Raw genomic sequence first — 21,182 nt, 5'->3', positions numbered from 1 at the left:
TTTCCTGATTAATAATCTCAACTTTGAATATGCTTGGTAACCTAGCTGTGGTCACCTTCTGCAGCAAAGAATTCTACAGATTCATTACCTTAGAAAACATTCTTTCTGCATCTTAAATGAGCAACCCTTTACTTGGAGGTTTTTTGAGCAACATGCATAACCTCACATTTTTCCAATTACATTCCATCTGCCAAATGTTCGCCCTCTCACTCAACTGGTCTATATTGGTCTCTTGTTGAAAGACTCAAGACATGTGCTCCAGAACTAGTTTTACCCTCAGACATGACGTGAGCTCCAGTTAGACCCAACACTTGAACCTACACAAAATATGAAAATTTGCCAAGGAATCTCTTATCAACAAAAAGAACAAACCCAATCTGGCTATTTATTCCCCAGCCTGACCTCAATCATTTGCAAAGTGATGGAAGGTGACTGTGCTAGCAAGTAATACCTACTTAACAATAGTCCAATTCCTAGTGCTTTGTTTAGGTTCTGTCGGAGTCATTCAACTGAGGCCCTACTGTAGTCTTGGTCCAAATATGGACAAAAGAACAGAATTCCAGAGGTGAGATTGAAGTGATGCTCTTGACATCAAAGCAGCACAATCGATGGGGTGTTAGAGCTCTCCAGTTGTTGGAGTCCTTTACGGGGAACTTTCAGGTGGTGCTGTTCCCATGTTTCTGCTGCCCTTGTTCTTCTAAATGGTTGTCCTTTCAGAAGCCTTGGTGAGTTTCTGCAGTGCATCTTGTAGATGGTACACATCGCTGCTACTGAGCATCAGCCATTAAGGGAGTGAATGTTTTTGGATGTGGTGCCAATCAAGTGGACTGCATTGTCCTGGATGGTGTCAAGTTTCTTGAGTGTTTTGGACCTGCACTCAACCAGGCCAGTGGAGAGTATTCCTTCACACTCCTGACTTGTGCTTTGTAGATGGCAGACAAGTTTTAGGAAATCAGAAGGCAACTTACTAGCTGCAGGATTCCTCGCCTCTGACCTGCTTTTGTTGCCACTGTATTTAGCTAGTCACTGTATTTAATCCAGTCAGTTTCTGGGTAATGGTAACCCCCAGGAAGTTAATAGGGGGGAAATTCAGTGCTAGTAACACCATTGCATGCCAAGGAGCAATGGTTAAACTCTCATATCTTAATCTCATGTTTTAAGAAAACTTTAACCCCATCACAGATGTGGAGAAAGGAATATAAATTGAAACAAGCAGCATGAGGATAATGTGCCCTTAAGAATGATTCCATCAAGTTCAAATCTAAATCTATAATTAATGCTTTCAAAAGATCATAGGGAAGAAGCAGTCCTTAAATCTATAAGATGTAGGAGCAGAATTAGGCCGTTGGCCCAGAGTCTGTTCCATTATTTGATTATGGCTGATATGTTTCTCAGTCCCAGTCTTCTGCCTTTTCCATGTAAAATCGATCCCCGTATTAATCAAGAGCCTCTCTGTCTTAAATATACTCAGGGACATGGCCTCCTCAGCCTTCTGCAGCAATGAGTTCCACAGATTCACCACCCACTGGCTGAAAATAGTCCTCATCTCAATTCTAAAGTCTTGACCCTTCACTCTGAGGTGGTGCGCTCGGGTCCCAATCTATCCTACTAGGACACATCTTCTCCACATGCACTCTATTTAGGCCTCTCAGCATTCCGCAAGTTTCAATCAGATCCACCCTCATCCTTCGAAACTCCATCGAGTACAGACCTAGAGTCCTCAACCACTCGTCATATGAAAAGCACTAACCCTGGGGTCATTCTTGTAAAACTCCTTCGGACTCCCTTCAAATTCAGCACATCCTTCCTTAGGTAAGGGACTCAAATCTGCTCTCAATATTTCAAATGGGGCTTTATACAGCCTCAGCAGTACATCTCTGTTCTTGTATTCTAGCCCTCTTGGAATGAATGGTAACATTCCAGTTCCCTTCCTAACTGTCAACTGAATTTGCACATTAACCTTAAGGAATCCTGAACTTGCAACTTCCAAGTGCCTTTATGCTCCAGGTTTTTGAAGCATGGACAGAGGATTGGCTGATTGGCAGGAGCCAGAGAGTAGGAATAAAAGGTTTTTTTCAAAATGGCAGCCAGTGACCAATAGAGTTCTGCAGGGTTCAGTGTTGCAAACCAGAATTTTTAATGTTATACCTTACATGGACGAAGGAATTGAGGCATTGTTGCCACGTTTTCAGATGATACAAAGATAGGTGGAGGGGGGAGCCTGTAGAAGTCCTGACAGGCAAGGAGAGCATGCAAGAAAGTGTCAGATGGAATGCAATATGAGAAGTTGTGAGACAATGCATTTTTATTGGAAGAAGAGTCATTGACTATTTCCTAAATGGGGAAGTGCTTTGGAAACCTGAACCTGGGTCCCCAGGATATTATCTTCCAGGAGAAAGTGAGGACTGCAGGTGCTGGAGATCAGAGCTGGCTCTGATCCCCAGCATCTGCAGTCCTCACTTTCTCCTAGAAGATTTTAACCTACTGCGAATCCTCTTGTGCTCTGATCCCCAGGATATTAACTGGGTCTCTGGATTAATAGTCTAGCAGTACCACTAAGCCATTTATGAACTTCTGTGAGGCATTTGATAACGTCCTAGTTTCACAATAATACTAAATCCCACTGTTGCCTTCAGACCACCCTTCAATCATCTACCTACTCAACCAAAGGTGCTGCCTTTACTCCACACTTTCAATTTCCCCTTATTAACTTTACCCTATCCCTTCAAAACTCTCTCATTGTTGCCTTTATCACATAACATGAACGATAGAGGAGATACTGTAAATGAAGGGAAGGTAGATAGGAATGATTATGCACAGCCACCATGGCAGAGGGAAGACTTGATGAACCAGTTAGCCTTTTTTGCTGCAACCCAATTTTGTATACATACTCCAAGACTAGAATTGGATTAATCTATCCTTCATTTGAGTCTTGAAATCATCAGTGAGTTAAATGTAAGGTGCACAATTCAAGCTGTGTGATTTAACAGACAAATCATTGTGTTAATTTCTCTCATTGAAGGCACAATCTATAACTAATGAGGGGGTGGAGTCAGGCTTTTACAGATTCCCACCACCTCTCCATTTCCCAGTACATTTTGCTCTCGAGTAACACTTCAAATTTGCAGCAAGGACTCAGTCTCTATCCTGGATTGGCAAGAATCAGTTCATGGTATTGGTTAAGTTTGTCTGCAATTTGAGATTTCAATTCCAAACTGCATTGTATGACAACTTTCAATTCATGTAATATCCCATCCTGATATCTCAGTGGCACCACCTCTATAGAAGTCATGGGTTCTGGCTTAAAATGTAGAGCCTTTCTGTAATCAATTGCAGTTTTGCAATTAAAATCCTGTTGGAGTAAAAAGTGACAGCCCCAATCAATAAATCATGTATGCAGTAATTTTTTATGGTTTCAATTTGAGATAGAAACACTCAATGATCACCCCGTTTTAAAATGGATCATGCACTCCCATTCAATGATATTCTCAAATCTTTTATTAAACACCTACAATCATGAAACAGGCTTAAAAAAGGCAAGCTTCAACAGGATTTAGGAATAAAACTGACAAAATCAGCTCCCCTGTTGTTCGTTCGATGGTAATCTTTCATGCTTCCCAAATTGTAATGTGGTCTTGAATCTGATGCATAACATGACAGCTGCCTAAGGGCAATAAGATGTTGGACAGTCTGACAGATGTGTTGGAGAGAATGACCCAGGATGTCAGGGACATTTACCAGCAATTTTGAATTATTTATGCTTCTTGTATATTGCAAGTCTGGGCACATTTATCTCCTCTTAATTTTCAGCTTTTAGTTCTGATAATGACTCCTGTTGAGGTTCAGATTCATTTGAACTTTTAATCCAATTAGGTATTTCGCCTTTGGGACAATAGTTGGTATTTGTGGACTATGCAGCTGGGGGGAAATTCCAGACTTGAACCAGTTTACGCTGTCAGGATCAACATCAGTTGCAGTACATCCAGCACCATCTTCTTTAAGACCTCCTAATGTATCACAGAAAACAGTTATAACAAATGCTTCCAATTTAATGGTTCTGAGCTGGCTGAAAAATCCAATGCACAACTAAACACATGCTGGCTTTACCTGTTCAGCTGAAAACTTACAAGGTATTGCATTATTACACCCTTAGATGTAAGATCGTCCTATGGCACAGTGGTAGTGTTCCTTTCTATGGGCAAGAAGGTCCAAATTCATCTCCAATGATAATTTTCCTATAGACTCCAACAAGATGGAAACCATCTGGCCCTGAAAACATCACTTTTTAATGCTTTTGTTTTTTTAATTACTATTATTCTGGTTCTGTTAATTTTGCTGAATCTCTGTCCCTGATTTTTTATTATTAGTTTCCTTAGAACATCTGGCATACTGATCTCTTCCTTCACATCCTGATACAAAATAGTTATTCAGCATGAATGCTATTTTCTTCTAATATAGGCATGATGATTTATAAATATTGATAAATCTAAGCAATGCTGATATTCGATTATAAAAATAACATTACTATTTACACATACAAACAACTCTAAAGCCACCACCCCCTGGTCAGTTCTCAGATGTGTAGCATCAGTGAAGGGAGCTTGCTGCGTATATTGTGTATGTCAATTTAGAAATAGAGCCTCCTGCGCTTATAGGGACTGGCTCCCTGTTTTAAACATAAAATTGTGATACAAGCCAAAATGCTGCTATCTCAAGAGTAATTAAGTAATTTTATGGAAATAGTAAAATAGGATTAACACTACTGGACCAGTAAGTCAGAAACTTGGACTAAATCTCTGGCAGCACAAGTTCAAATCTCACTATGGCAATTGACAACATTTAAATTCAAATAATTAATAAAGAGAATCTGGAATAAATTATAAGTTCAGAGAGATGTCTATGAATCTATCAGATTGTCAAAACACCCACGTGGTTCACTAATTCCCTCAGGGAAGGAAATCTATCACATGTAGCCTGTTTCAGCTATATGTGACTCCAGATCCACAGCAATGTGGATGACTCTAAACTGTCTTCTGAATTCCTAGCAGATTGGTGGCATCAAAACAACTGCACAGAAGTCCGATAAGATTAAAACCAGGTAGACAAAGAATGATCCAAGCATCAGAAATGACAAAGGCCTGCCCAAAGTCCTTCTCACTAAATTCTGGGCATGTTGCCTTTCAAGTCACACACCATTTTCACTTAAATGTATATTGCTTTTGCTTCACTGTTCTTGTGCCAAATTCCTGGAACTCCCTCCCTAATAGCATTGTCAGTGTACCTAAGCGACAATGGACTGCAGCAGTTTAAGGTGTCAGCTCACCGTCACCTTCTCAAAGATGATTAGAGATGGATAATATATGCTGGTCCTGCTAGTGATTGTGTCATCTCTATATTCACATTCATTTTTTAATATGAATGAATAGAAAAACTTCAGTACAAACTTTTGCCACATAACTTTGGAGGAACAAAGTTATGTTGGAAGAAGAGCTGATGTGGGAAGGAATAAGTAAAGAGAAGGAATCCCAATACAAGGTGTCTGTTTGTTGCAGTAGATCCCTAAGTTACAGTGTCCATTGAAGCTTGACTTGGAAAAAATCCTATGCCACAATTCTGAGTGGAAGCAATGAAGAGTTTCTTATTGCATTTCCCAAAGCAGAACAATCTATTTCCATTCCTGCTGTAAAAACAAGTCTTCAAATCACTCAACCGTTTACTAACAGGATTAGTTGTCACAGAATCACATTATAATTATAGCATAGAAAGACTCCTTTCAGCCCATTGATTTTGTGCTGGCTTTCTGAATAAACAATTCACCCAGTCAGTGAAATAAATCACGAGAGTTGCACTTTGTCCCATTCCAAAAATGCACTTTTTCTTAAAATTCTTTAAAGTGCATTCCAAAATATTTCAAATTGAAAATTGCACAGTGTCGAACAAAATGTAACCTTTTCTCATTCAGCATATTCCACTGAGGCGCCTCAATACTCTTGATATTCATGATGTACATCCCAAGTCAGCCCCTAAGTTACACTCTCCATTGTTTCCAGCCCCTCAATGTACTAGAGTAAAAGGCTTTAGACATTGGCCTTTCCCCACTGTACGTCTTTAGCAGCTGCCCCACACTCAGTGTGGGACTCAGCATATAGTCCTGGACTTTGGAAGTCTATAACACTCAGATGACGACAATTCTTTGCACTAGAAGAGTGCATGTTTTGAACGGACCTAGAGTGTCCTTGACTGAGTGAATGATTCTCTAGCCACAGTTGATGTTTATCTTGGTGTTTGACACTGAGTACAGCTTGTACAGCAGAGTCCTCTGTCATGGAGCTGCTCCGCATGAGCCTTGACAAAAGCCACTACATCTCTCTCCAGACCTTACTTGCAAAGGCATATTCCAGGAGATGGAGGTCAATCATACAAACATACAAATCAGAAGGTAGACCACTCAGACCCTCAAGGCTGCTCTGCCATTTGGTGAGATCATGACTGATCTCTTCCTCACCATAGTCCCTTTGTCGGCAACACGAGGAGAGGTGAGACTTCAGATTTGTAAAAGGAATTTGATTGGGAAGGCCCTTCTCACCATTTGAAAATTATGGAGATGAGCAATCTGTCAAATTATTCTCAAAGTCCACACAGAGAACTGACCAATATAATTCACAATGTTCCTGATAAAAGCAAAATATTGCAGATGCTGGAAATCTGAAATAAAAATACAAGATTAGATTAGATTAGATTACTTACAGTGTGGAAACAGGCCCTTCGGCCCAACAAGTCCACACCGACCCGCAACCCACCCATACCCCTAACCCTACATTTACCCCTAACCTAACACTACGGGCAATTTAGCATGGCCAATTCACCTGACCTGCACATCTTTTTGGATTGTGGGAGGAAACCGGAGCACCCGGAGGAAACCCACGCAGACACGGGGAGAACGTGCAAACTCCACACAGTCAGTCGCCTGAGGCGGGAATTGAACCCGGATCTCTGGCGCTGTGAGGCAGCAGTGCTAACCACTGTGCCACCGTGCCGCCCAGACTTCAACAGTTCTGAAACAATAATACTTTCAGACATGCTGAGCTCTCCAGCACTTTCCATTTTATTCCATAATCTTCTTTGCCTATAAGGCATCTAGGACATTGCAAGTGGAAACCATCTGATGGATTTGTGGTCAAAGTTGTTTTTCTGTATGAATGCTTTCATGGGGACAGATTATATGACACAGTCTAACTGCTTGCAGCATTTTATAGCAACATGGCCAGACCCAACCTTGCCAAAATGAGGGATAGTTGGAACCTCAATGTGTACTTGGTGTCTGTGCCCTGAGAGTCCATGTACATCTTGATGCAGCAGCACACAAGACAACCAACAGAATGACAGTGATATGGGTATGGTTTTTCTCTTTAATCAACAGGTCTGTACAATTTGCCCCTGCAAAACATTTTGACATAAAGATAAATAAGAAAGTGGCTTGAGTGATCACCACAGCAGAAAGAGTAATGGGGTAATGGGCCAAACTACTGCCACATACAACAACACCAAGAACACTTTGCACCTGATGAAGTTCTCATTCAAAATGGAGATGAAGTATTGCTTCCACATGCCCAGTTTTTTTTAAAATTTTACCATAACTACTTGCTGTTTCTAGTCTTTAGCTCATGTCTTGGCTCCTCCAAGACATTTCCCCAGCTCTTTCAGGTAGTCTGACCTGACAGTGAAGGGCAAACAGATTAAAACAACCCAGTTCCCAAAAAACATGCCATGATTTACCTTTGCTCCACAGTCCTATTTGAACTGTTTGCTGATGCTGAGTCTGCATAGCAACAGCAATCCAAATAGAAGTGACAGCTCATGTACAGGAATGCTTTGACCCAAGTGCCATCCTTACCTGGGATTTCCAGTCCTCCTAAGCCTGCATCCTGTCTGATGAGCAAAGTTTTCATGCAGTAGATGAAAGACAGGTCAGCTGTGTCTTACCGCAGATAGGATAAGGAAGCTTTCTGAAATTCACCACATTCTCTACATTCCCAAATCCATTTTAGAGAGCACACCCATCATGTAGGCCTGCTCCTTGTTAAGGCTGATGGGATATCCACCATCGCAATCATTACTTGTAGGAGCAGGGGTGCACTATTCCATACTTCTGTGGAAACAGCACATCTGCTTTGACCTTAAGATAATGTGGTTTAAACACATTGCATAATAGCTTTAAAACTACATGTTAAAAGGAAGTAATCTTCATATCATTTTAAACATGTTGCTACCTACCAGACAAGACAAATTGGTAGGCTGAAGAAACCATTTTTTTTTTAAAAGATATGTTCATGGGATCTGGTCACTGTCAACCACACCAGCATTCAATGTCCGTCCCTAAATATTGGACCAATTAAGTTTCTTGCCCTTGTTGGTTCCCTCATCACACGTAGGAAATGCACTGATTCATCAGCTGAGTGGAAGATGGGTGGGTGCAGAAGGTGATAATCAGCAGGTTCCTTTGCTTACATTTGACATGGTGCCATGAGACTACATGGGGCTCAATTTCAATGTTGAGGACTCTCAGGACTATTGCTCCCTCCAGTATGCTGTCATACTTGATGGGTCTGTTCTGATGATGGGAGAGGACATAACCAGGGTTAGTGATGGTGATGCCTGAGACATTGTTCATGAGGTATAATTTCATAAGTATGTTCTGCCCAAGTGACAGTGGAAGGTTCATGAAAGGAGCATGGTTTGGGCTGCTCTCTGTTAGAGCAGTCTTTTGAGATTAGATTACATTGGCCTCACCACACAAGTTGCAGCATATAGTCAGCTTGCAAAATCCTTTGTCTGATAGTCTCTGCTTGCAGCTCTTTCTATTGACAGCACTGCACAGCCAGCTTTACCACACAAACAGAAATGGCAAATTTTGGACTGCATAGAGTACAACTAGGTAGTGCCAGTTTCCTCTGACAATGAAGCTGAAGGAGGGAGGGTGGTTGATTGTCGACTTACCATCCACTTTCAGAGCTCGACGACTACCATGACTTTGTTACATGAGTCTAACTTCTGATGGGGTCCTTGACCCTTATGGATTTCCCAATTATGTCAATGTACCTATTGAGAAAGGTAGACATATCCAACTCAGAAACATATGGTGGTGGTATGATTTGGGAATGCAGAAATGCAGTCACAACCCAGATCTGTGGTGATGGTAGGGTAAAAGCTCATGGGATGCAGGGTAACTTGACAAGATTAATCCAAAATTTACTTTGTGACAGGAGATAGAAGATGGTGGTAGAAGGCTGTGTGACTGGAACCTGGTGTGCAGTGGTGTACCACAGGGATCTGTGCTGAATTCCTTATTGTTTGTGACATTCATAAATGATGTAGATGAGAACAGTGGGGGGCAGGGGGGAATGAGAAATAAGTCTGTGTCATTTGCAAAGATTGGCCACGTGGTTGACAGTGAGGAGGAAGGTGTTAGGTTACAGGAGGATATAACTCGATTGGTCAGATGGGCAGATCAGTGCCAGATGAAATTTAGCCATAATAAATGAGGTGATGCACTTTGAAGAAAGGAACAAGATAAGGGAGCATTCAATAAGTATACCAAGAAGCCCACAGGAGTGGAGGGATCTTGAGATACTTGTCCACAGATCCCTGAAGAAGGTTGACAGGTTAATAGAGTAGTTAAGAAGGCATACAAAACATTTGCTTTTATCAGTTGCGGCATAGATAATAGCAGTAGGCAGATCATGTTGGAACAGTAGAGAACTTTTGGCTAGGGCATAACAGAGTACTGTGTGCACACCTAGTCACCACGCTATATGAAAGATGCAAAAGCACTGCAGGGAGTACAAAAGGAGATACACCAGGATGTTGCATGAGATGGAGAATTTCAGCTACGAAGACAAGTTAGATGAGCTTGGGTTGTTTTCTTTTGAAGTAGAGAAGGTGGAGGGGAGACCTGATAAGAGGTATATAAAATTAAGAGGGGCACGAACATGGTGAATAGAAAGCAGTTGTTCTTCTTAGTCAATGGGCCAAATAACAAGGGGCATAATTCTAAACTGAAACACAGGAGGTTTAAGAGGAGAGTTGAGAAAAAAACCTTTTCACCCAATGGGTGGTGGAGGTTTGGAATGCAATGCCAGGGAGCGTAGTTGAGGCAGGAAGCCTCAACCTTTAAAAGTATTTGGATGAGGAGTGTCATAACATTCACAGCTATGGACCTAGAGCAGGAAAGTGGGATGAGTTTAGGTATGTGAATACTGGACCAAGGAGCCTCTTCTGAACTGATTTCACCATTCTATGAGGAATTTCAAACAAGGTGTGACATTCTTGAAGTTTACATCCAAGGATCTAGTGCTGGGAAGTCATAAAGACAATGGATATTTATAACTTCAAATCCACAGAATTCCAAAAGGATCCTCCCAACAAAAAAAAAGACTGTAGTTGGGCTTAACATTCAGAATTTATCTCTGTTTTGGTATAATGTGATTTTGCAGTTGAGTTCAATTTCAATTCTGTCTCATTGTGCTTTTCCAATAACGGCGGCACATATTTCAGCTCAACAGTTAACATAGTTTAGTATGCACATTTTTCTGTCCCTAAATGAAACTTGCAGCATTGGGAATTAAAATATGATAGATGATAAAATGGAGCCAGACACTGCAATTTACTCAATCTTATTTCTCTACCATAATCCCTTCAATAAATCAAACATATATCTATCACACAAATATCATGTGTTTCAACACAGCCATTGGCAATCAGTCTGATTTTATCAAAACATCAGCTAAAAGTACAAACTAATACTAACAAAATCAGCCTACATTTACAGCATATTAGCAACAAGCAACAAGTTCACCAAGGAGGAAGAAACTGACAACAAACTCGCATTTCTGGACGTCACAGTAGAAAGAAAGGACAAGGGAGAATTACAAACCTGCGTATACAGAAAACGGACAAACACTGACCAAATACTCAACTACACCAGCAACCATCCCAACACACACAAACGAAGCTGTATCAGAACACTATTCCAACGAGCCACCACACACTGCAGCACAGACGAACTTCGAAAAACAGAGGAGAACCACCTATACGATGTATTCAAGAAGAATGGATACTCAAAACACAGTGCACAGATTCCTCAAGAACAAACCACGACAAGCAGACAAAACACAGCCAGAAACCCTAACCACCTTACCATATATCAAAGAAGTTTCAGAAATGACAGCCAGACTACTGAGACCCCTCGGAATCCTAGTAGCACACAAACCCACCAACATTCTCAAACAAAAACTAACAAACTTAAAAGACCCAGTTACAACCCATGGACAAAACCAACGTCATCTATAAAATTCCACGCAAGGACTGCCACAAACACTATGTAGGACAAACAGGAAGAAAGTTAGCCACCAGGATACATGAACACCAGCTAGCCACAAAAAGACACGACCCCCTCTCCCTCGTAGCCCTACACATGGATGAAAAAAACCACCATTTCAACTGGGACAACACATCTATCCTGGGACAGGCTAACCAAAGACATGCCAGAGAATTCCTAGAGGCCTGGCACTCCAACCACAACGCCATAAACAAGCACATAGATCTAGATGCCATCTATCAACCCCTCAGAAAACAAACAGGAAATGATATCACCACAAACCCCAGGAACCCCATCCAGGAGAAAGATATAAATAGAAAGTAGGAGACAACAGTTTCGTTTCACTTGGAGGTCGCCACTGATGATGTTACCTAGCCAGGTAATGAAACGTCTGGATATCAAACCTACAGCTCAGCGAGCAAACCTACACCCTACATTAGCAACAATTAAGCCATACATGGGCTTGATTTTAAAACAATAATTGTACCCTAGAGTTTGAAAAATTTGTGTAAGTTAGGTTATGCCTCTGAGCAATACTGCATCAAATAATAAATGGTACATCACAACGTATTTCTTCCTACAATGATATTCAGTTATCTTTAGTCCTACAAGTCTTCAAATGCGTGTATCTTAAATACTCTTCCTTATTCATAGCTAGAAATTGAGCTTACAAGACACAATCAAATAGACTCTGTCTATTCCAGGTGTTCAAAGTTGAGGCATGTTTCTTAACAAAGGTAGGTAAATATAGTTAAGATCTAATGGTGAACACACATTCTGCTATTCCTCCATTTTGTAAAACATGGAGTGTGCTGAGAGATGGCTGCATTGTTAGAAGCATCATCTTTCAGATGACACTTTAAACCATGAGCCTTTTAGATCTTTCAGATGAACTGAAACGCTCTCATGGCATGATTTAAACAGCAGGGTTCTCTCTGTGTCCCAGCCAAAATTTAACCCTCAACCAGCATCTCAGACAGATTTTGGGCAATTTATTTTACTGCTGTTGTGGAAGCTTCCTGTCCACAAACTAACTGCAACATTTCTACACTTCAATGATGTGCTCACTTCAAAAGTAAGTAATTGATCGTGAAATGCTTTTGGGAAATAGTAGAATTAGAATTGGTGCTACATAAATGCATGTCTTTCCTTTCATAATTATGCATTCCTTAAGTATTAGTTATGATTTCTAGAATACAGGTACCATTTTCTACTTATAGTACACATACTCACACACATATACAAACATATAAATACACACATAAAGTCTTAGAGAGCAATGCAAGTCATCAGTATATACAACTTGAAGCTACAGGGTCGGCACTGTAAACAAGTTACTAGTCACAGATTGCAGAAAAGTTCATCACCTCAGAAACTAGTCATTAATCATGATTTTTACTTTTTTTACCCATTACTTTCCAATTTGAGTAGTGAAGTATGACATACCTGGTAAGGGCAGGGAATATGGTATTCACGACAGCGTTCCTGAATCCATGTCGTCTCCCATACAGTACGAAATGCTTGTTCATAAAAGTAACATCCAATTACCACAAGGAGCGGCACAAGGTAGAGAACACTGAATACACCAATACGGATCATAAACTTCACCAACTTGTCCTGGTTCTCTTTTTCTAGTGGGATTTCAATCCTTACACGATTCAGAGATATTATACCTGCCAGTAGCAAAGAAACACCTACCACCACGTAGAGACAGAGAGGAGCTAAAACAAAATATCGCAGTGCATCAATGTCATACAGTCCAACAAAGCAAACACCACTGATGTTGTCTCCTTCAATTTTGTTCATGGCAAGGAGAGTGATCGTGAGAGTTCCTGGGATCCCCCAAGCACTTGCATGGAACAGCAGTGCTTTCTTCTCTATGGCTTCACTGCCCCATTTGGGAACAGCAGCCAAAAACCACGTGATAGTCAGAATCACCCACCAGACACTGCCTGCCATTGTGAAGAAGTAAAGTATCATGAATAGCATAGTACATGCCTTATTGTGGGAACCTTGTGTCACTGTAGATGCTTTATAAACTGAAGGATCATTTCTGTTGCATGCAACTGTGTCTTCTAGAAGAAACCCAATAAAAAACACCAAGGATACCATCATGTAACAGACTGCATAAAATATGATTGGCCGTTCTGGATAGCGGAATCGCTTCACATCAATAAGGAATGTGAGAAAGGTGAAGAGTGTAGCAGACAAGCAAACGATGGAGATCACGCCGATGAAGTACCTTGCAAAAGAAAGTTCTTCACGTCTGAAGTACATGTTAGGACAGGGTGGTGAACAGTCTGTGACCCCTAGGAAGGAATAGCCAAGTTCAGGATCAATTTTCAATTCCCGTGGGCACCAAAAACCATAGTCTCTCTGCACTGCCATTGGGGCGTCCTCTGTGGGATCACCACCTGAAATAGAGTCAGTCTGGCGTGGATAGGCTTCATCACAGTCTGGAAATCTGGGGAATGGAAAAAGTGAATTAGAAAATCAGTTGCTATTACTCAAGTTTTCTATATATAGGTATCTAATTTTCTTTATTTCACTGATCCTGACTTAAAACATTCTGTTCGGAGAATTATGAATAAAGTTAGCAATAACTTTGTGCTTATAAGTGCTACTGGCAACTAGAAAGAACTGAAATGGAGAATTTAAGTTGCCAAGGCAAGAAGTCTGAAAACTGCATGACACTAGATTCCAGTGTTATTACAGTATCTATATGACGACCAATTAACAGCTTTCACACCCAAAGTAGGAGTAAGAGCCACATGTTCCTTTCTGAAACTACTGCAAAACCTATCTAAAATACAACTCTAACATCAATGACTGTTGTTAAGTATTGTCTAATGGCCTATGTATAATACATAACCTATTAAAGAAAGTATAGCATGCTTGGGAGGATCAGTCCTCTACCTACAAGGTGCAAGTCAGGAATGTTGTTGAGTGTTCGCCATTTGCTTGAATGTGTACACTCCAAAAATGCTCAAGTAACTTGACACATGGGGTGGCACAATGGTCAGTGGTTACCACTGCTGCCTCATAGGGACCTGAGTTCGATTCCAGCTTATGCGACTGTCTGTGTGGAGTTTGCTCGTTTTCTCCATGTCTGCATGGCTTTCCTTCGGGTGCTCCAGTTTACTCCCACAATCCGAAGATGTGCAGGTTAGGTGGATTAGTCATGCTAAGTTGCCCATATAGTGTGCAGGCTAGGTGCACTAGCTAAGGGAAATGCAGGGTTACAGGGATTGGGCAGGGGTGTGGGTCTTGGCGGGATGCTCTTCAGAGTGTCAGTGTGGACTCAATGTACTGAATAGCCTAATTCCATACTGTGGGAATTCTATGATTCTATAATACTAGGTCAAGGGAGCCTGTTTAGTCAGCATAGCATACACCATATTAAAAGTTTATTCTCTCCACTAAAATACTGCACAATGAATGTACAATCTACAAGATTCATTACAACAGTTCAACTGAGTTCCTTTGAAAGCCTTAAATGTATTTAATGATAATGCATTCATAATTTTCTGGGCTACAGAATGCCAAAGATTAGACAAATTGGTTACTGGATTATATATTTTTTGCACAGTAAGAATCATCAAAGCTCAAAGGCAATTCAGTTTCTGTGAAGAGCTTTGTGAAGTACCAAGGATATGAAGGACAAAACCTAAATTCAAGTGATTTTATCTCTGTTTTAGAAAAATTGCAAGAAATTCACACAGGACTCCTGAATGGAAAGATTAGAACACTAACCTTTCACCAAAAGACATTGGTGATTCTTTATCAGAACAGTACTTTGAGATGACAGTAACTTTGGCATTTACTTGCAATGTTCTCAACTTGCTCAAACCCAGGGATAATTTTCTTAAATCTTTTACTAAAGTACCAAAAGTGCAGAAGGCTGGAACAGTGTCCATTTGTGCATGAAACGTGGGTTTGCTGCCAGCTCAGAGTGGTTACAAGAAACTTAAGTAAGTTTGAGCAGTTTCAAATTAGTTAATACCAGATACAGAGTGGATGCTGCAGCAGCTGGATGCTCCACAGAGCTATTTATTATCTGCAGAAATTGGCAGTCAGATCACTGGAAGAAATTCTGGTATTCTAACTGGAATGCTGTTTTGGTAAGGACTTAATGTTGGAAATTAGGGCCCCTTTTAAAACTGTATGCTTTTTGTAGCCCACAGACAGTATTTCATGTATAACATGAAAACTCATTTAACTGTTTTAGTAGTAATTAGCCTTCACCAACAAAACTATAATTTTTATCAGGTGCCACACTACTACAAGAGCAATGTTTTTGAAAATAAAGTTTTGTTCTTAGAGGAATGAAAACTGACTTTCAAATGGAAGCGGGCAAGGAAACAACGAGAATCCAGTGTCATGAGCAGCCCTCCCATAGTCACTCACCAAAAGGAATCATACATTGACTGATACAGTACAAATTAACTGCCTCTGGAAGAGGGTATATCAACAAGTGCTCAGGGGCAGCAAGGAGTCCTCCTCAGGTAGTCCTTGCATGCAGTGTTCCTCATCAGGTGACCCTCAGATGAAGATGGACCAAAAGAAGAGAAGGAAGACCCAGAGAAGAGTTCTCTAACACTCTGGCTAAAGCACCAGGATACTGCCTTCACTTTAAATGAGAGCAACGCATTCCACATCAACAACCTGTTTGTTCTCTGGTATCAGTAAACCATCCTCATTTGCCACAGTTAGATACTTTTCTTTGTCAAATTAATTAATGCATCATATCTAAATTACTTACAAATTGTCAACTGCCTATCTTCAGTAACTGTGATCACAAATACCCCAAAATCAATAAGAAAGAAAGAAGAAAAAGCTTGCACAACTCGAGAATACCCAAGAATGCTTTAAAACCAATGATTAAAGGAAACATCTGTCAAAATGCTGTGCAGTCTAAATATCATCAGAAAATAGTACATAGGCTAAGTGGCATCTCTTAATCCTTCTGCTTTATAATTGCTAATCAAAGACAATGTATGTACATTTTCACCATTACTGCAGTAGACTCTTCATCCAATGGTGGCAGCAACTTAGGTGCCTGACTTAGCATTCCTTCCAACTAGAGAACACAAGCACTATGCTGCTGGAAGGAAGGTCTCAGTATATATGCTTCCAGGCTGAAGACAATTAACATTTAAGATCAAGTGACAATTCAAATAAATAAGCTTTAACCAGCACAATAGAGAAGGGTGTTTTTTTTGTATTCAGCAGGATGAAAGAGATTCATTATAAAAACAAGACTGTTGCTAAGACAGCTTAAAAGAATGGTCTGAGCTTGATATAAGCAGAAAATGCTTTAAACGCCCACAGGTCATATAGTATCTGGAAGAGAAAGGAAGGCGAACATTTTTGGCCGAGATCTTTTATTTAGTCACAATAACATTACCGATTTCTCTGACCTGGTGGGTATCACCAGCATTTTCTGAAATGTTTGTCCTGCCACCTTGGTGGCTCAGATGGGTTAGCTTGCTTTCTTACTTTATACACTCCATCTCCTCTGGCCACATGACTCCAAACATCTCCATCAGCTTATTACACTCCAGATATGCTCGCTGACACAGTTTACGACATGGCAGTGTAATACGCCCATACTCAGTGCAAACAGGGGCATACATTGCACATAGGAACGGCTGTAGATCCCTGGAACATTCCAAGTTTACAAGAGGATGGAATGGCTGTAAGAGAAATAAGTATGGTTATGTAGTCCTGTTACAAAATAAATGTAAGCAAATTCAAGAAAATTGAAACTAAATCCATATCATATTCATTACAATATAGCTCATAAGAGCAACAATACATAACATAATTCAATTCTAAATCTTTAACTAGTCAAATATTTTACTCCAAAGATCAGTTAGGCATATTCCAAACTTTCAACAAATCATAATCGTTAAATTTAACAAACAAAACCACTGGATGATGAGCAGATGTAGCGCTTGGAAAATAATTATCCAACAAAGATAGCTGGCTGTAATAATTCTACATTATTCTTTCCCAGCCAAGTCTAATTCAGGAATTGCCATCACTTCCAGGGAAAGTGCAACATTTTGTTTAAGCTTATAAACTCTACTAGGTAAGTTTCATTTTCCCTAATACAATTCTAGAAATGAAACTTCTTTCTTTGAAAAGTATCTGGAATTGTTCAGAGGAAAGACAGAAACCAAAAAGAGATAAACTAGATGATAGTGACCAGCTCTATAAATATTAGAACGTATGAGTTACCCAGCCATGCCATGCTGCAGGAGTGGCTACATTTTGTGGATGCATTTCTAAAGAATCTGGGATTACATAAACTAGAAACACATTATTGTAGTACATACAGCCACCCAGACAAAACAGAAATACTTATGGGGAAAAAGCCACTCCAAAAGCAGAAGCCTAAAATTTAAGTTCACATTCCAGTGCGGCACTGAAGGAATGACGTCTTGCTGAAGGCAGCACAAACAGCAGTGAGATGGAAAATTAGAATCTGATTTAGTGATTTGATTGATGCTTTGTCAAGAATTATTTGAACCCACCTGCCGTAACCTGGAAAGCCAGACATTTGCCCAAGTACGGGTCAGGATTACACTGAAGTAAGAATGGCAGCTGTTAAGTAAAAACAGAAGTCATAACAAAAGGCTACAGACAGGCCAGCAAAGGCAAGGAAGAATAACTTACTTTTGTAATTGTCACCATGGATGTCATTTGTAACTTTGAGAAGAAATGTTTCTGTACCATGGAGATTAGAAAGTTAAATTTTAAGACATCTTTTACAAAGATATAATTTTGGAAAGATAGACAATGGAACTTTTAAGGAATTTAGAAAGGAAAAGTTAAAAGGTGGGGTAGTAAGTTTTGATAGTTTATCCTAATACCTCACGGGGCTATGGTTCTCAAATTTTGACTGATAATACCTTTATGCACCATGAGATGATTTACTAGATTAAAGATGCTGTTCAAATCCAAATTGTTTTTGTTGTAGCTGTGAGTCTCAAAATACAAGGATCTTTAATAGCATTTGATTTAAAATCTTCATCTAATTTCCACTAAAAGCTGTAACAAAAATATGCCAATACTTAAAAGATCTAAAGGAAAGGAACCAAATAAGCCTTTTATAGTCTAATTATGTACCATATTCAGTAGCTTAGGATACTAGGAGATTAAACTTTATTTCTAAGGCTTAGATTTTAACACATCACAACGGCGACAGCTTTTTAAAAAAAATCTTCAATTTGATCCAAATAATTGTCAGTCATCAGCTAACTGGCAATGCCTCTACCAAGCACAGACCACTTGACAACCAATCAGTATTCTCTTCTCATGCAGTGTGAAATGTTATTTTCCCCATACATTGGTATTTCTTATAAATTTTACGAAGTGCAAGATGAAATGCTTCAACAAAATGCATCTTTTATACCATCATACATTGGGGAGGTTGTGAGGCAGATTTAAGAATGCAAAAAAAGGAATACAAAAACAGATTGCTGTGGAGAGAAATCGTGTTAATATTTCGAGTCCAGAGACTCTTCTTCAGCATCTTCTCCAGGACACAGACCTCAGCAATGAGTTTGACAGGGTTCCATATGGTAGACTGGCTGGTAAGGTCAAATCATGTGAGATCCAGGGGGAGCTAGCCAATTGGATACAAATTGGCTCAAAGGTAGAAAACAGGTGGTGGTTGTACAGTATTGCTTTTTGGACTGGAGACCTGGGACCAGCAGTGTGCTACAGGAATCGGTGCTGTGTCCATTGCTTTTCATCATTTATATAAATGATTTGGATGTGAAAAAAGGCAGTATCGTTAGTAAGTTTGCAAATTACACCAAAATAGGTGGTGGAGTGGACAGTGAGGATTATCTCAGAGTATACCAGGACCTTGAACAGAAGGGCCTATCGGCTAAGGAGTGGTAGATGGAGTTTAATTTGGATAAACGTCTGTTTTCCTTACAAAATGCAAAACCTAAGAAAATTTACAGCCCAGGAACAGGCCCTTCAGCCCTCCAAGCCTGAGCCGATCCAAATGTACTGTCTAAACCTGTCGGTCAAGTCCTAAGCATCTGTATCCAGGGCAGGACTTATACAGTTAAGTCCTGGAGAGTACTGCTGAACAAAGAGACCTCGGGGTCCTGCTGCATAGTTCTTGAAAGTGGAGTTGCAGGTAGATAGTGTGCTGAAGGCAGCATTTAGCACGCTTGCCTTCATTGGTCAGAACATTTAAGCTTAGGAGTTGGGACGTCATGTTGCAGCTATCCAGGACACTGGTGAAGAATACTGTGTACAATTCTGATTTGGAGATGCCGGTGTTGGACTGGGGTGTACAAAGTTTAAAATCACAACACCAGGTTATAGTCCAACAGGTTTAATTGGAAGCACACTAGCTTTCGGAGCGTTGCTCCTTCATCAGGTGGTAGTGATGAAGAAGCGATGCTCCAAAAGCTAGTGTGCTTCCAATTAAACCTGTTGGACTATAACCTGGTATTGTTTGATTTTTAACTGTGTACAATTCTGATTGTCCTTCTATCAGAAAGATGCTGTTAAACTTGAGAGGGTGCAGAAAAGACTTACAAGGGTTGACCTTGTAGAGGTTTATAAAATGAGAGGCATGGATAAGGTAAATAGACAAGGTCTTTTTCCTAGGGTAGGTGAGTCCAAAACTAGAGGGCATGGGTTTCAGGTGAGAGGGGATATATTAAAAAAGGACCTGAGGGGCAACTTTTTCATGCAGGGATTGGTGCGTGTACGGAACGAGCTGCCAAAGAAAGTGGTAGAGGCAGGTACAGTTACAATATTTAAAAGACATCTGGATGGATATGGGCCAAATGGGCCTAGTTCAGTTTAGAATACCCGGTCAACATGGACAATTTGGACCGAAGTATCTGTTTCCATATGACTATGAACCTATGATGCAACTGACTGCATTCCACCTTACAATTTACTAAGATATAAATTAAGAGGAGTAGTAACACCCTTTACATGTCCACCCCACATCAGAATGGCCTTAGAGTACTCTGCTTCTTCCTGGAAAGCAGGCCTGAACTACTGCCATCCTCTTCTGCCTGACTGACTTTGTACTCACTTTGAAAAACTTCTCCTTTCACTCCTCTCACTTTCTTCAGATCAGAGGTAGGGCTATAGGTATCCACATGGTCCCAAGTTATGCCTGTCTCTTTGTGAGGTACATGACACATTCATGTACCCATCCGTTTTGGCTCCTTCACAACAACTCCTTCTCCAGTACATCAATGACATAATCGGTGCTGCTTCCTTTTCTCATTCAGAATTGGAAAAGTTGATTAATTTTGCTTCCGAATTTCACAGGACAAAAGACACCAGATAATTATATGTTTTGACAAACCTCAAAACTCTACATATACTAGATGAAATACAGGGAACTCTTTCAGTTTGATTTCTGAACAAGATGATGACTTAATTCTTGAACTACCAAAAAAACCTCTACAACTATGCTTATTTGTAAGAAACCCTTTTAGAAGGATTATGCAAAATATTAATCATTTTTGACAACTGCAACGTACTGAAAACCCTGTTCAAAGGATAAAATTACAATCAGCTTAATAAGTTATTGTGTCCATGACATCGTTCAACCCCATGGTATTAAATAATCACCAAACCACAGCAGCTGTGGCACAGATTGAACAAGTATGTAAACCTCAGCCTTGCAAAATGGTTTCAAGTGGTGAAACACATCCTCCTGACCCAAACACTCCACAATCAGGCTCCCTTTCTCTACAAATGCATGTCATTCCTTGTACAGTGCCCTGCACACTATGAACACTGTCACTCC

At 40.2% G+C, this 21,182-nt stretch overlaps 1 protein-coding gene across 3 annotated transcripts in view; it reads right to left on the bottom strand.

Annotated features, from left to right (window-relative positions):
* The window catches only part of LOC122542503 (frizzled-3), a 107,832-nt gene that overhangs the window by 12,372 nt on the left and 74,278 nt on the right, over positions 1–21,182 (bottom strand). For 2 of the 3 annotated variants that reach the window (XM_043680324.2, XM_043680304.2), the window contains 2 exons: positions 16,877–17,073; positions 12,824–13,841 (listed from right to left, as the gene is read on the bottom strand). In XM_043680324.2, coding sequence (XP_043536259.1) covers positions 12,824–13,841; positions 16,877–17,073 — 1,215 coding nt within the window. Of the gene's footprint in view, positions 1–12,823; positions 13,842–16,876; positions 17,074–17,916; positions 17,987–21,182 lie in introns of all 3 variants that reach the window. The other variant, XM_087978530.1, reaches the window with a different exon arrangement.

Source organism: Chiloscyllium plagiosum, unplaced genomic scaffold (assembly GCF_037043375.1).
Source record: "Chiloscyllium plagiosum isolate Xiang-an unplaced genomic scaffold, Cpla_swu_hap1 HiC_scaffold_3, whole genome shotgun sequence".
NCBI classification, from domain to species: Eukaryota; Metazoa; Chordata; class Chondrichthyes; order Orectolobiformes; family Hemiscylliidae; genus Chiloscyllium; species Chiloscyllium plagiosum.
This window is presented reverse-complemented; position numbering and strand designations above follow the sequence as displayed.